The sequence below is a fragment of the Branchiostoma floridae genome, chromosome 2 (genome assembly GCF_000003815.2).
Source record: "Branchiostoma floridae strain S238N-H82 chromosome 2, Bfl_VNyyK, whole genome shotgun sequence".
NCBI lineage: Eukaryota > Metazoa > Chordata > Leptocardii > Amphioxiformes > Branchiostomatidae > Branchiostoma > Branchiostoma floridae.
In genome coordinates, this window is record NC_049980.1 from 7334657 (window position 1) to 7351702 (window position 17046).

Sequence of the window (17046 nt, forward strand, 5' to 3'; positions counted from 1 at the left end):
AGCAGAGAGACAGAGAGCCAAGTTCATTGTCAAGATCTTCAGGGCCGACGGCCTTCCGAAGATGAGCACTGGACTGATGGCCAACGTGAAGAAGGCTTTTACCAGCGAGACTAGAGACCTCGTGGATCCGTTTGTACAAGTGGAGTTTGCAGGACAAAGGGTAAGGCCATGTAACTACATTGCAAGAGTTTGGTGCTTGTTTTCCAAAATCTTAGGCCATGCAGTAACCTCCTTTGCAGATTTCTAGCAGGGTTGGCTTTCATTATGAGAGATGGGGATGTTAGTTTACTTACTTAGCATTTTTTAATGTTGACTCACATTAGTAGGTTCTCTGATGTTGGGAAGGTGAGTTTGCCATGGAAAGGAGTTTGCCCATACTTCCTTCCATGTAGCAGCAAACTACCTTTCTTGGCAAACTCCCTTCCATGGCAAACACACTTTCTTGGCATAAGAGAACCTTAATCAATGTTGAAAAATGTTAACTTGTTAACTAAAGCGTTGTACCCCCCCCCCCCTTCCCCAAATACAACCCAGACCTGCTAGTTTTAGTCTGCAAAGGAGGCTAAGGCCACACTAATTTGATTTGTTGGTTCTCTTTAAAATATGCTTCCAAAACTCTACAAGCAGAGGAACAAAGTTTATTCCTTGGTGCACCGTCTCAATGGAATGCTATCATCTTTCATCAGATCATGAATACAGTCATTTTCAAGTTTTCCTCTCTGCCCTCTGCTTTATGCTGTCTGAAATATGTCTGAGAACAAGGAAATGAATTGGTGTGGTCTCACATGACTCTGATTTCCCTGTGTAACTATACATGTTCTGTACCCTGCTAATGATGTTGAAATTGCACCAGATTTTCTCTTACAGATCATATTTTCATTTTCTCATTTGTCCTTTGATGTTACTCACTACATCATTTTGGTCGCAGTGTTATTAGGACCTTTTTGCACTTACTCCCCATCTTCTTTATCAGAGAATTGACCACTTCTTTAGGATAGTATTCCATATAGTTTTGTACTTGGCTTTGAACCTATATATTCTCTTCGTCTCTCTCTGCTCATTCCACCAACTACGTAGGATGTAAGTATAAAGGCACAGAGGGCTGTCATAGACTTGAACTTGTACTTTTCAGAAGAACTTTTGCAATTCAGCTTTATAGCAACAGAGCAGACTGCATCATAAATGTACATGTATGACAACTCTCAGCCATAACTGAATGTTTTTCATATTGCATTCGTTCTGAGACTGTTGGTCTACTTTAAAAAAATTCAATTTCAAACATATTTTTTATCTTGACCTTTCGAAATTCTCTTGCTAATGGTTTCAAAAGGAATCAGACATGCATCAACTTGGATAAAATATCTAGACCTCTGGTAGTAATGTTTTTTTTGCTGCTCGGCATCCAACTGCATTCAACTGTGCATAGTGCAAAGCCATAGAATGCAGGTAGTAAACCTAAGTTGGAAGTTACTGCCTTCTAATGCAAGCATAAAGCAAGCCAATTGCTGCAGACAAAGTAAAAGCGCTATGATTTGTGATAGAAACTGACTCTTTGGTGTGTTCACATCTGCAGGGTCGCACTTCCGTTAAGAAAGGCAGTTATCAACCGGAGTGGAACGAGCAAATCGTTTTCTGCGAAATGTTTCCGCCGCTTTGTCGGCGCTTTAAGATCCAACTGCGTGATCATGACAGTGTGAACAACGAAGTGATTGGGACACATTTTCTTGATCTGAACATGGTATCTGATGATGGTGACAAAGGTGAGATAATGGGATGAATGGGTATGAATCCCTCTTCTGACACCATGTTGTATTTTGTTGAGTCAGACACTCAGACAGTAGATGTACTGAGTCTCATGGATTGTTTTGGTCTGAAAGACAAGATATGTACATGTAGGTGACTGTATATTTTTTGACATCTTCTTACACCACAACATACTTGATATCCATGATGAATTATGTTAAGTTACATACAAATAGACAAAAGGGGGTGCGTCTTACTACAGTAACACTGCAGTCAAATCTTTTGTGCTTCAATATTAAAGCTTTTAGTCAGGTACACATGTACAATACCAAATTGAATCAGAATGACTTATGTTAAAACTGTCTTGTCTTTCCCGAAACAATGTATTGTTTTCAACAATATTGTAACAGCTGCAGTGTCTTACATATGCATTGAAGGAGTCTGATTCATCACATGTCAATTGGTTTCGTTAGCAAATTAAATGTGTATGCTTGTTGTATGACGTATACTTGCATTCTCCATGTAACATAGTCCTGATGATACCATCCTCTGTTACAGGGTTCTTGCCCACTTTTGGTCCCACCTTCATCAACCTGTATGGCAGTACGAGAGACTACTCCCTCATGGACGAACATCAGGCACTGAATGAGGGAGTTGGCGAGGGTGTTGCGTTCCGCGCAAGGCTGCTGATCCAACTGAAGTGTGAAATGTGTACAGACGAAACTGAAGGAGTTTCGAACGAAGTGCAAGTGGAGTCCTGCTCTGCCCTTTCTGATGTAAGTTTGGATCATGTAAAATAAATGCAAGATCCCTTTTGTTTTAAAGTACAATTCAGTCTACCTACCTAATGATAAGTGCATCTAAGGCCAGGAATTCAAACTGGCCACTGTCTCCCATCTCCTCCACAGTCCATGGGTCTAGACTCTGCTACCTTTAAACTAAGTCCTGTGTATTTTGGAATATGGTCTTTCCATTGCTTGGGGGATGAGCCTGTCATGGGCAAACGTATTAGCTTTCTTGCCCGTATGGTTTCAATGATAGAATTCTCCGCCCTAGTTTGAACTCTTATAATGTAATAGTCATTAAGGATTGTGTGAAGCTTCAACTTTGACTCATCTGTTCCAGACTGCTGCTGGCCGTATCGATGAGTTCTTCCTGTTCGGCTCATTCTTGGAGGCAACCATGATCGACAGGAAGATCGGCGACAAGCCCATCACATTCGAGCTTAGCATCGGTTAGTTTTCACAGTGTACTAACTTAAAATATACTATGTTTGATAATAGATAGGACATATTACATGTATGCTGTGTGCTTAAAATGAACTTTAAAGAAGAGTCCTGTAGTGACTACCTGTCCACATAGGCCAGATTCTAAAGGTGGTCTTCTTGGACTGTTTTGACAGTATACTTAATCAATGTACTTCCTTCAGTTATGATAGGGCATACTGTGAGGTACACAATCATGTACAATATACATTTTGTAATTTTCCGTCAAGAATCAGTAAATAAAGAAAAACAACTAATGGAACCTAGATGAAGCAATAGTTCAGTTTCTGAGAAACCGATATTAGATAATTTTGTTTTATTTGCAAAATAAGATCATGCCCGAAGGCCAACTGCAAAGACTAAGAGTAGAAAATAGTGTGAAACATAACATCACTGTCTTATCAACTATATGACACAATAAGGAACCTTAATAATTATACATCGTACATTTTTAGAAAGAGTCATGTCTATGGTCACCACCTTTCCACATCGGTCCCCTGAGTGGTTGTTCTGAGCAGTTTTGACCGTAGTCTGAGGAACCTCTAGTTTATTTTTTATTAAGAACCTCTAAGAGCCTTTTACTAAAAGCATGTTTCTTGACTGTTTCCCCAGGAAACTACGGTAACAACGTTGATGGCCAAAACGCCAGCACAGCTCCAAAGGGAGGAGATGGAGGGGACAGTTCAGAGGAGGAGGACGAGGAGGATGGAAGTTCTGCTAACTCCGTCACTCCAGCCATCAAACCTGTAACCAATGACAGGTTAGGACCATACTCATCAGATTCATTTGTCTAATCAGGTCTCTCACTTTAGCCTTAACCCTGCTAACTCCGTCACTCCAGCCATCAAACCTGTAACCAATGACAGGTTAGGACCATACTCATCAGATTCATTTGTCTAATCAGGTCTCTCACTTTAGCCTTAACCCTGCTAACTCCGTCACTCCAGCCATCAAACCTGTAACCAATGACAGGTTAGGACCATACTCATCAGATTTATTTGTCTAATCAGGTCTCTCACTTTAGCCTTAACCCTGCTAACTCCGTCACTTCAGCCATCAAACCTGTAACCAATGACAGGTCAGGGGCATACTCTTTAGATTTACAGTCAAACCTGTATTAGGGGCCACCTCTACAGAGGGGCCACCTGTCCATAGTGGCCACTTTTTGTCGGTCCCTTGGGTATTTTATCTACAAGTTGCCACCTCTATACAGAGGCCACCTGTCTATAGTGGCCAAATTTGTCCGGTCCCTTGAGTGGCCGCTATAGACAGGTTTGACTGTATTTGTCTAATTAGTTCTCTCACTTTAACCTTAACCCTGCTACTCAACCCCATAATCAATACAAAATTGGTTCCAAATGGTTAGTACATGTTCCTTTGTAGGCTGAGGGTTAATCTTTTGATGCTTTCCCATTGTTTGTTGTAGTCTAAACTGAGATTCCTGCATTGCTCAATATTTCATTAATTCAATCTTCTGCCATATCATAAAACATTAATTTTCAAACCACTATACATTTTTGTATACTGAGTCTCATACATGTAGCTAACAGTAGTCATGTCATAGAATATTCTTTTATAAAAGAACTTAATTTCAGAAAGTTGTTTCAGTCATGTTGCCTCATCTGTGTTCATTCCTGCTTCCTATTTAACCTTGAATGTGTTTGCTCTGTTTATTTTTGCTCTCAGATTCTTAAGTACCCTCCAGTTACGAAGGCTAGATCGGTGAGAATTTGTCTGATGCAACCTGCAGACTTTACTTTTTGTTTCAGAAAAGTGATGGTTGTTAAGGTTGTCATAGATGGTGATGTTATGTCTAATAGATACTTGGTGTTAAGATCATTTTCAGGTGGTATAGATAAGACAGCAAACTTTAGCTATAATGACATCCATGATTGAACGACAATCACATTACACTTCCTACTCCAAAGCATGTATTCAGATGGACCTACCAACACTCAAGTCACATCAAGAACAATTATCTGTTAACTTAGCTAAATCAGTTGAACAGTCAAAGCTGTAAAGACACCTCTATACCACTCTCACAAGTGGATATCAGTGGCAGGGTGACTCGTTCATCACACAAACTTGTCACTGTCCATTGTAGAACCGAACGTTACAGATCAAGTGCAATACCTTATATGGTGCGCATGTTGAACATGTGAATACCCAAACAAGCTCCTGAATTGATGAATTGGTGATGACTAGAAATGATTGTTGACTGATTTCCTGTAACAGTTTCATCCTGTAAGTCACACAGTAACCTGTACACATTTTATTTCAAATTCTATCTGGATGTAACATGCCACATCCACATGTGATATCAATAAAAATACAACTGACTCATGGCTATTGTTTATGTCCATGTTGCAGATACTACTACCACATGCCGTTCTATGAGGAGAAACCATGTGTCTACATTAAGTCCCGCTGGGAAGACCATCGGCGCAGACTCTACAACCAGAACATGCTGGCCAAAGTCATTGAGAAAGGGGTTTGTGTGTTAGCTTGTTTCCTTTAAGTTGACAACACAAAGATGTTAAAGATAGTTTAAGAAATAAATATTCCTTAAGAGAACTGACCCACAAGTCTAAAAATATATTTTTATTTTATTTATCTATTTTATTGCCAATGATACAACTCATTACACGGATCTGCCTAGGCAGCTTTGGGCTGGTAGCGGCAGATCCACAGAGATACAGACGAACATACATCATCGGTCGACGTGATCGCACATGTTCGCACATGTTTACACACGACGGGGTTATACCGCCCCTTGCGGGGTGACATACCCTTTCATATGCGCCAGGTCTCCCGTCCGGGTGAATGATGTAAATCACCGTGAGCCGAAGCTAGATACTCATTTTCACCTGAGTATTGTGAGGAAAGCCGTGTAAAGTGCCTTTCCCAAGGGCACAAGATCGGTAACACGGCAGGCGGATTCGAACCCGCAACCTCTCGGTCACGGGGCGAACACGGTCCCACTGCGCTACGCGGTCCCACACATATATTGTTAAATTCAATCATGAAGTCATGTTGCAATGGTCCTCGTGGAACCTTTAATTTTTTAACCACTTGACAAATATCCACTGGCAGACAATCACCCAGGAATGCTTGAGTAACTGTTGTCACATTCATAGACACAGGCACACACAAACACACACAGTCGCTTACTTGACAACATAACTTTCTTGGCAAAGGTAATTATTTAGCTGTATGCATGAAGAACCCTGAAAGCTATAGCCATGAAGTTATAACTTGAAAGACAAATCTTTTTTTAGGAGGAAGGCATGAGTGACGTCCAAGAGATGATCACCATGGAGCGGCCACACCCTGAGCGCCGCCTTCGAGGGGTACTGGAAGAACTGTCTGTCGGCTGCAAGTATGTCCACACTACCATCACGTTTCTTTATATCATAGATTTGTAACATGAGTCAGGAACCTTCCTGTAGTGCTGCTTTCTAGTAAACTACCTACACATGTACCTGCCCCCTCATTAGAACAAATTATGAAATTTAATGTATGTATGACAGATATGATTCAGCGACTTCATATTCCACCGTTTTTTCCATTTACATCTCATGTTTATATTCTACCAGTTCAATTTTGTCTCAGTAAAGAATAGTGATGGATGTCACTCAAAACTCTGAAAGTACTCTCCATATCATAATATCAATATTGTTTACCTGGATACCCAATATATTGTTCACCCAATAAAGTATTGCTTACCTAGAATGATAATCCTCACAAATGTATGGTTTTCTTGTCGATGAGTTTTTCTTCAACTGTCTGTTGTTGTCACTATGCAGCCGCTTCTGTAGCCTGTTGCAGAAGGCCAGCGGGAAAGACGGGAATAGTGCTGGTAGGACCAAACTGGACAAAGAACGTGCACGCACGCTCCTGAGAGAAGTCGTGAGTAAAACTCTTGACATTGACTTGGACAAAATAAAGGCTTTGAACAAGTCTGCTGCAATTTGTCCGCTTTTTTTATCTTAGATATTTTTTAAATTTTGTCCGTAGAAAATTTCAGGTTTAAATGTAGTTTGCGCCTTAAGTTGAACGTGTCATCTTTTTTGAGTCAAGACTTTGTTCCCCTTTTTAGGAAATCATTGGAAAGGAAGCCAAGAAGATGAAGGCCACCGTGCGGGCTTCCACATACAAGGACAAACTCAAGCAAACCCAGTCGTTTGTCAACAAGCTCAAAGTTCTCAACATTGAGGTAATAAAAAATCTACTCATAACACACATCCTTTCCTGCATGGCAATGTCTGTAAATCACTGAATTTTCTGTTTTCTGGTGCATTATATGGTGACCACTCAGCCTTTAGAAAACCAGTAGGCCCAGCTGTAGTTGTCGATCTACTTGTATACAAGTCATATGGTTTAAACATATAGCAGAAGGGATTGCAGACAGTTGTGTGTCAGAAAGGGCTATAAAAATGTGTTATCTGATGGAGGAAGGCCTTATTTCGAAGATGCCAAAAGTGAAATGTGGGGTTCTCATCAACAGCACAGCAAAGCTATTGTTCTGAACACTCCTTGCCAAAACTACATGTAAATGTTGACCTTGTGTTGTCTCATTTTCACAAGAGGAAACAGAAAGCTATTGGCAGTTTTTAGTGTCAATCAATCTATTGTCGCTTAAGTTGATACGTGGCGGCTACAGACAGTTCAGACAGTTCTTTCCTCTTTGTTCTGCACTGGGCGTAGACAGTCCAGTCAGATCTGGAGACCCCAGCCCTTGGAGTGTGTTGATGACCTTCCCATCTCCCTCTTGGGCGGCCTCTAGAATGCTTCCATGATGGATCAGGGGAAAAACAATGTGAGAAATAACAGACATTTATGCAAATTTGTTAATCCTCAGCCCCAGGACAGCCTGCCCGACATCTTCATCTGGATGCTGAGTAACAACAAGCGCATCGCCTACACACGCTTCCCATCCCGGGACATCCTGTACTCCATTGTGGCTGAGGAGACGGGTGTCAACTGTGGCAAGGTGCAGACCCTCTTCCTCAAGGTGAGATCATCTCTCTTCATGTTCATAGTGCATTCATGCAATGCAGATTGGCTGTAAAAACAGTCTACAAAATTATGCTCACTGACACTGTAGTCATCTGCAATCATTGCAATTTAACTACTATAAGCCAACGGGTGCCAACTGTGTCAACTGTGCCTGTGTCTCTTTCACCTCACCTCACCTCACCTCACTTCACCTCACCTCACCTCACCTCACCTCACCTCACTGGTCCCATAGCCTCCCCTGCCGTAGGGGCAGCAATGCCATCAACATCATCAACATCATTATCTCTCTCTATGTCCGCAGTATTTACCAGATGTACTCCATGCAATGCAGATTGACTGTAAAAATAGTCTACAAACACTCTACAAAACAGTCTACGTAATTATACTTGTTGCACTTGACTGTCTGGAAACATTGCCTGTTACAAGCCAAAGGCATCATATTAATTTATTAGTTTGTTACAGGTTTAATAGATTGGACTCTTGTTTGATGTGAAGTAAATTGTTGATTTCATTGCTCAATGTATGGCAACAATTACATTTGTATTTAACAACAATGCTACCGGGCTAATCTATCCTACATTTAGATCTACAATATTATCAAAAACAGTAGATGAGTTATATCATAGCCATGTACAATTTACATTGTACAAGTGATTTGGTCTTGCTTTTGGAATAAAGTTACTATGATATAGACCTATGCAGCTTGATAGAATCTATATCAGTGGTTGTCTCTTCACCACACACATTTACATGTAGGTCAGACAAGTCATTGAAAAATGGAGTTCATCTTTAATATATCATGTAGATAGACCTGTGCAATTTGCATGAAAGTTGCCTAGTAGTACCTAGAAAGTCTAATTCCCTTCCTTCCTGTCTATCCAGCTGCCTGGGAAGCGCGGTACCGGCCCCAGCGGGTGGACCATCCAGGCCAAACTGCAGCTCTACCTCTGGCTGGGCCTGAACAAACACAAGAAGGACTTCCTGGGTGGCCTGCCGAAGGGATACGAGCAGACTAAGGCTATTCAAAGTGCTGGCCGCCTGCAGTCTGTCCCTCCTGTCACTCTCAAATATGAAGGTGCAAGTCACACGTTTGCTATTTGAGCTGTTTCAGGACAAACAAACTAGAGGGGCTTAGGAAGCAGTTTGATATTAGCCACTGACATGTACATTTTGTATACAGTGTACATGTACCTGTCCCTTGTTTTGCACATATTAAGTTTTCTGTAGAAACATCAGGTAGATTCTCAGACTCAGTAGGTAATTCTGAGACTCAGTAGCATGCATCTAGTGGATAATTGTGACCCTACCCCTGGACTAAAAAGTTAATAGTTTGAATCCTGGCTGTGTTGCTCACCCAAAATGCATCATCTTTTAGGACTGGGATGCTAAAAAAATAAGCTATGGTCCACTGTTCATTGTACCTTCCCCGAATAACAAACCTGTAAAGACTGTCAATGAAAGTGGAGCTTAACCATACACAGAGTTTGTTAGAGCTAAACTGCCTTGATATTTATTGTTGTTTATTGTTTTATTAACTCCTTTTGCAGTCACAGATATATGTGACCACTAATCTTCCAGTAGTAACAAATAACACAGAAAACATGGACATTGGTATAACATACACAACATATAACTACATTATCCTACAATCAAAAGTACTAACAATTGTCATGCAAAATATAATAAAATAACGCATGTTATCAGTTTCCTTTCACTAACCATTCCACCCGCCTACAGAACGTCAGACCTTCCAGCTGCGGGCCCACATGTACCAGGCTCGCAGTCTGGTGGCCTCCGATGCGTCCGGTCTCTCCGATCCGTTCGCGCGCGTCGTGTTCTCCACCAGGAGCATGAAGACGGAGGTCATTTCCGAGACGCTGGCGCCGACTTGGGATCAGCTACTGGTGTTCGACGACCTCACCTTGTTCGGCAACCCCAAGTCCATGGCTGAGGAGCCACCAACCATCGTCATTGAAATCTTTGACCAGGACACCGTGGTATGTGGTCACATCTGCTGGCATGCTCTTTCACACTGCACAGCTCTTAGCCATCTATATTTGCATTCTCACTAGTAGCCACTATCATGATAGATGTGTGCACAATATAAGGCTCTCTTTCCATTGTTTTGTGCAATTATATTATATGGTGTTGATGGTTGTTGCTTGCACTACTGTTTCAGAACGACAATACACAGTGGAATCAAATTTGCAGATTTTTCTTTAGAAATTTGTGACTACTGAGACAACTCAAAATGTATTGTCTAATTGTCTGTTTTTATGGGCCTTGTGCCTGACAATAAACTATTGAAACTAACTCGATATTAATTTAAAGTAATCAAAAACAAATTTTCCTGTGAGGTTGACTGAAACAGTTTTGCTGGCACAATATTAATGTTGATGTTGGTGTTATTATTGAATTAGCACATAAATGTTCACACCCAGTGCAAAGCATGATAGTATTAGAGATGAGAAATGTACATCAATTTAAGTGTCTGTCATCTCATCCAAATTATCCTTTATTATTAGTAATGGATTGGATGTTTGATAAGTGGAAGCAAAAAAGTGTTTTTCGAATACTACGATTTTGGCACATTTTGGAGTTCATCCACACAAGTACATTTCTCATCGTAGAATGTTACAATGTCATTAATGCACACCTGGATATACACATGAACATGTAGGGCAGTTCTACCTAATAACATCACCCACTTAATAGCATGCTGTGGCATGACTTAATGTAAAAGCCCTGTACTGTTGAGTGTTGTCTTGTGTTCGTATCATTACTTCTTAGTGTCACAATGAACTGGGCACCACAAACAGAAAACATTAAACATGTCGATCATGCCAACTGTTTATCAGCTTGAGTCTTAGATATTTTCTGATCAGTCATTGATGAAAGTGAGTGGATGCTATCTGAAAGACTGCAAAACCGATCCAGTAACTTTATGTAGTGTATTTACGGAAAACTGTTGATTTAGATAATTGTCGGAACATGTGCCTAGTTGATTGTACACTGTCCTAAGCACTGTACTAAAATCTGCACCCTTGCATCATGTGTCCTGTACATGTATGCTATTGTTTCTGACCAAAACTTGTCCATGGCCACAACTTAAGTGTACATATATCTTCAATGTGTCTTTTTACAAGCATAATATCTGTTGGAAATGCAAAGGAATATTATATAAAAAAATTTGATAATGTATTCGATATGAACTTTGCCCTAATTTTTTAAGTCTTCGGTAAAATTTATGAGTCATGCTTTCCAGCATTTCTTTAGGAAATAAAACAGCATGCCATGTATGATCATGAACATATATGTACATGTGCTCCATCTTTCTTGAAGATTTGAGTAAAGTTCATAAATTTGCGAAAGCCAATTACATTTTGTTATCAAAAACTGCAAAAAAATAAAGTACAACAATGAAGCAGTTCTGTGAATGGACACGTGTTGGTCAATGTTAACTTTGCCCATCCTTCCATGGACCTCCCTTTCTCTTGCAGGATACCAGCAAACAAGTGGTAGGCCCCGCTCGCTCGTCTCTCCTCACCAACCACCCCACCACTGCCAACTAACAATACGCTCCCACCAGCCACTTTTCTGTGGTCCCATTCCGCTCATTCCATTGATGTTTTGCTAGCAAAATATAAGACAGTTTTTGAGCGAGTGCACGTGTGTGTTAAAATTTTGCAAGGTATTTTTTTAGCTGCTTTGTGTGCAAATCCCAGAAATCATTACAAATACAAGCTTTCGTTAATATTTGCCATCATTTATTGTTATATGGGAAACCTTTTTTTACAGTAAATTGTAATTATTTATCTAATGTAAGAAGTTTGTAACTTTGTAAATTTTTAAAAAGCTTTAGACAGCTGCAATTTCCACTACTGATCATATTAAATATTACATATTCATAAGAAGCCACTGGAAAAATGACTTGTTTGCCATAAATCCAAAATACAAGTGCCATAGAAAAAAGGAAGTGGGAGTGTTTTGTTGTTGCCAATAACAAATCCATCTACTCCAGGCAATACTTCCAGTCTCTGCCCCTTCTCTTTATTCTTTACAAACTTTCCTTCAACTCTCGATCTAACCCAGTATGTCATCCTATGCCATCCTTACAAATCAGTAACTTCAATTTCTCAATGCACAATTTTTAATACCTGATTCCATGGCCATGTGGCATCCGTCAATCAGTCAATAGGCCGTTCCAAGAGGTTGAGATTGAAGAGACATTATAAGCCATCATAAAAGGATATCCAGGGCATGGTTTCCTTTTCTTTGTTTTGTTTTTATGTTTATGTTGTGTTGAGCTATGATATAGGAACTATTTAATTTGAGCTTTTTGTTTTCAGGCAGGGCAACCGTCAGAGGTAATGATTGCATCAGAGAAAAGGGTTTACATTTTGTTTATTTTATGAATCAAGGGGCTTAAGGACAAATTCTCACACTAACTTATATATGTTACTAAATGAAGGAAACAGTAACTAACACTTTACTAACACAATTGGTGGCACTCAATGGAGTAGTACAAGGAGATACAAGGATGTTCAATGCAGATCTATTTGAATGTGCATTTCTAATGGATCCTCTGGTATCAAAGCACTGATCCTGACAAGGCATGCCTTATGATTTATGTTGAGCAGGCTGTAAAACTTTACGGATCTTTTGGCTACAGCATTGCAAAGAGTTGATTGTAGGGAAAATCAGACTATGCAAAAATCTGGCCACATGCAAAATCCTTATGCTTTCCCAGCCCAGCTTTTCGATAATCTTTAACTTGTTCTCTTTTGATATTAACTTCCTTTGTTATTATACATTATGTTGGTTGTTGATGTCTAACTTGTCCCCCAAACCACCAGTACTACTCATCATGATGCATCAGTAACTCACTGCCACAAAATAGTTAGCCATGCACTGTTGTACCATGTTCAATGAGCCACTGTATATGTCTATCATTGCCATTTCTTACAGCATCACTGCATTCACTTCTCTGCTTCCTGCACACTATCTTCATTGTTGGAAGACCCAACTGATGAAACTTTTTTGCTAAGCTCGCTTTCTTTTACTTTGTTTCATCTGGGTCCTCCAACAAAGAAGCCACATCTTTTTTTTGTTTGTCGAAGAAAAACAATGACAGATTCTTCTTGCAGGCGACACCCAATTATTAACAGTTTTACTAAACTTTTAAATGTGTTGGGTGTACATGTACACTGTGACAGCACCCACCCCCCCGCATGTCTGCAACATTTGCAGAAGCACAGTTTACACAGACTGACTGTAGTGGAGCACTCTAACAGTCTTGCTCTTTTAAACCCTGCCTGTCTGAATTGTACTAACATCCCAGACTGTTCTCCACGCTGAGGTAACTATCAAAACCCAGGAGGACAAGGCAAGGACAGATAGGCATCCTGCACGTAAAAAGACAGTGGTTCCATTTGGAGCTAGAAGTCACAAATTATCACTCAATACTGGTAGTTTTGGCCTGTTTTGTAAGTGACCAAACCCTCTTGATTGCTTGTTTGGTTATTAAAGAAGTCAATCATTCAGAAAACAATAACAGTAATATGACAGAGACTTACTTTACAAATGGAACCACTGGCTGCTGTAGATCGGAGTGTTGCACAGCCATCACTGCACCTAGGACTCTTTGGGGATCAATATCTACTGTAACAGGTTTTTCAGTATTAACACTGAATTTCTTAGCCTAAAACTGCAACTTGTTGATATCCATGTATAAGCCATCGAAGCTAAACAGCCACACTCTCGTTGTTATATATGTATTGAAAGTTACTCACAAAGAAATGATCTTGCACGGAAAACAAAACTATTTTGACAACGTCAAAAATGTCTACCGGTTATGCTTAAAGTACAATACAATATCAATGTATCATTTTGGCAATGCTAAACATAGCGTAGACTCATTGATCCTATGAAATCCCCAAGAGACACAGACTGTCGCATCACCACCAGATCTCTGCTTTGCACGTGTGTATCTGTCTTCGTCACCTGTGCATTCCATCCTGCGAGAGGATAGGACTTGGCAAAACAAATCAACAATGCACGAAGTAGTAAACAAGTTAGTCCCTTCCATGATCATGATACGCCTCCTGTACTGACTCACGTCAATGTACAAGGTCTGTGCTGATGGTGACTTTTTTCTCATTTTTAAAGTGACCCGGAAACAAAGCCCTGGTATACTCACAGTCTTACTGTTGTGCATTTACATGAGTCAAAGACAGGAAGGTATCGTGAGTCCCTTAACCCCCCCTCCAAAAAAAATCCAAACCTCAAAACCATGGAAAGTCGTGCCTGCATGTGGAATCCGTTTGTTTTTCCACTGGGTTGGTCCTGATTTCTTGTTCCTGCTCTCCGTCCTGTTCAATGGTTGGTTGCTCGGCTCACTCTTGCATGCGGCACTCTGACAGGCTAAAGACTTGGTGGCTCATGCCATGAGAGTAGACACCAAGAAAGAGGTACCTAGGTGTTCCCAACTGGTACAGGTGGTTCTCTCAGACAGGAACAAAATCAACAAACAGATTCAACAGTGAACTTACATTCAAGTATCAGATTCAACAATGATGCAACAATGATGGCTTCCTTTGGACAAACAGAAACAAAAGATGAAATTCTCAAAGTGCCAGAAAGCTTTGTTTGGACCAAAAGAAGAAGTCGAAAAACAATGCTCTTGGCAAATTCCTACTAACATGCATCTAACCTATATGAGGAAAAGTCATTCTTTAAAAAGTTCAACTCAGAAAAGAACCATCCTGTGCCGGCAAGATGTTGTGTTGTGACACTTTGCATGACAGCGCCACAGCATTTAAGTGTGGACAAAACTGACAAATTTACCTTATGTCTCAATATTATGAGTGTAGAATCTTAGACTAGTAAAATCCCTGTCAAAACCATGGTGGAAAATGTGTCCTTTGTCTGTGGAAGTACATGTAGTTTGTAGTCGTGCCAACTGGCAGACATTTGTAAATTTGTCATTTGTCCCCGTCAACATAAAGCATGCTGAATATTGTCCAGGAGGTCTCCTAATACCAGGCTAACTGCAACTCGCCTCCTATCTGTGCTTAGCAATACCGCATGCTGCTCAGCATTAATCACACGCTGCATCTTCTTTAACTGCACGTCGACAAATAGACATGACGTCGGATGTTTCATACCCATTGTGTATATATATGTAATAGGGAAAATCAGAATTCATAGGACGAGCCCTGGCCAAGCCGACCATCAAAATGGCCAACGAGCGGTACACCCTGCCCAAGTTCCCCCCCACGCTGGATTGGTACCCCATCTTCCGGGGCCAGGAGCAGGCAGGGGAGCTGCTGGCTGCTTTTGAACTGATACAGGTGAGTGTACTTTGTTGTTGTTGTTTTTTTATGCACAAGCCCTAAAACAGCAAAAAACAGGAAAGTCATGGGCTCCTATGGGCACCCATCCCAGGTGTAGGCCTAAGATTACACAAGGACGAACCATCATAAACAACGGAAAGGAAATGGGTATGAACAACATGGAAGTCATGGCAGAGGTAGCACAAAAGAACACCCTATGGAGAAAGTACCCCCACTGAGTTGACCAATGCATCAGTGTTGCAGGAGGATCCACGAAGGTGACCTCAAGACAACAATTGCCCCTGGTGTGACCCTTGAACTGTATAGTAATGTACCACTCACACTTTGAAGAACTCCTACTTTTTTTCGATAGAAGTGTGGCTGTCCGAGGGACATCACTAATCAAATCTAGGGACCCATTTCCATCTGAATGAAGTGAGGAAAGTTCTGTTATAAGACTTAGTGCCTTTCCCAAGGGCACAATATTAGAGCATACCATTTGGTACTGTAGGTACAAGCTGCATAAGACCAAACTGTAGGTCTTTGTGTGATGGTTATCTTTCAACATGTTTCTTCCCTTCAGATGCCCATACATGAGGAAGAGATCCTTCAGGCTCTGTACGAACAGTGGGACGACAAATCAAAGTCTGAGGTAAACCACCTGAATTATTGTTATTTGTAGTTTTTGTTGATAGAAAATAATTAGAATAACAATAAAAGGACGCCAAACAAATTGTTGAGACCAAGGAGGTTGAGACAGAAAAATGAAAAACATAGTAGCCTACTCAGTTGTTCCAAGGATTCTTTAACCTCCTTGGTTGTTCTAATCTGTTGTATGTTTCTCGGTAGTTCCCGAGGGGAGCCAAGCTGCCCCCAGTGACCCAACCGCTGGAGTCTGACCGTGGCCCCATTGTCCCTGTACCACGTGGAATCAGGCCCGTGGTCAGCAAGCACAGAATAGAGGTAGGTACTGGTGAAGGTACATTTTTATTTCCAGGTCCTGCAAGGATTCCTATTTTTCTTAACATGCAATGAAAAGTCTTACATGTAATAATAAAAACTTGCTGGTGTGATCACTGACCACATTTTGCATTGGTCAGATCCTGTTCTGGGGTGTGCGTGAGCTGAAGCGCCTCCAGCTGACCAGCGTGGACCGCCCACGTGTGGACATCGAGTGTGCCGGACAGATCATACAGTCCACCGTCATCGCAAACGCCAAGAAGAACCCCAACTTCAGCATTCCCGTCAAGTTCTTTGACGTGGTAAGCTACCTGGTTACGTAGAAAAAGGCTTTATTTTGTTCAGATGCATGTTTGTCTATGGTGCTGAATATTGTGGTGTTGTTAGGCAACAGCACACTTACTGCGTGCCCTACTTTACATCTATGTTCCAGTGGTTTTATTTTCATGGTAGGTAAAGATTTGTGATGTTTGAAAGTCCTGATGGAAACAATTCTGTAGCACAGTAGTCAGACATATTTGCGATATCATGAAGTCCGATGGAGTGATTCCTACAAAACACATGAAAAGGAAACCACGGTGAAATTTGAAGATTTATCTCTAGAATATCCTTTTATGAAACATCATCGGTAAGGAATGGCTATCATTGGTATGGTGAATAAGCTTCTCAAAAATAATTCTTGGTAAATTCCTTGCAATCTGAAGAATGTCTTTGGATTCATGTCT

The 17046-nt window shown here is 40.8% G+C and overlaps 1 protein-coding gene across 1 annotated transcript in view; it reads left to right on the forward strand.

The window, feature by feature from the left end:
* Positions 1-17046, forward strand: part of LOC118409810 (otoferlin-like) — a gene marked incomplete in the record, with an annotated part of 240756 nt that overhangs the window by 191801 nt on the left and 31909 nt on the right. The window contains 18 exon segments of the mRNA XM_035811130.1: positions 1-160; positions 1078-1080; positions 1574-1760; positions 2302-2519; positions 2869-2977; positions 3621-3768; positions 4695-4730; positions 5379-5499; positions 6287-6387; positions 6815-6917; positions 7108-7224; positions 7870-8022; positions 8910-9102; positions 9765-10024; positions 15218-15379; positions 15945-16013; positions 16211-16324; positions 16462-16623. Coding sequence (XP_035667023.1) covers positions 1-160; positions 1078-1080; positions 1574-1760; positions 2302-2519; positions 2869-2977; positions 3621-3768; positions 4695-4730; positions 5379-5499; positions 6287-6387; positions 6815-6917; positions 7108-7224; positions 7870-8022; positions 8910-9102; positions 9765-10024; positions 15218-15379; positions 15945-16013; positions 16211-16324; positions 16462-16623 — 2416 coding nt within the window.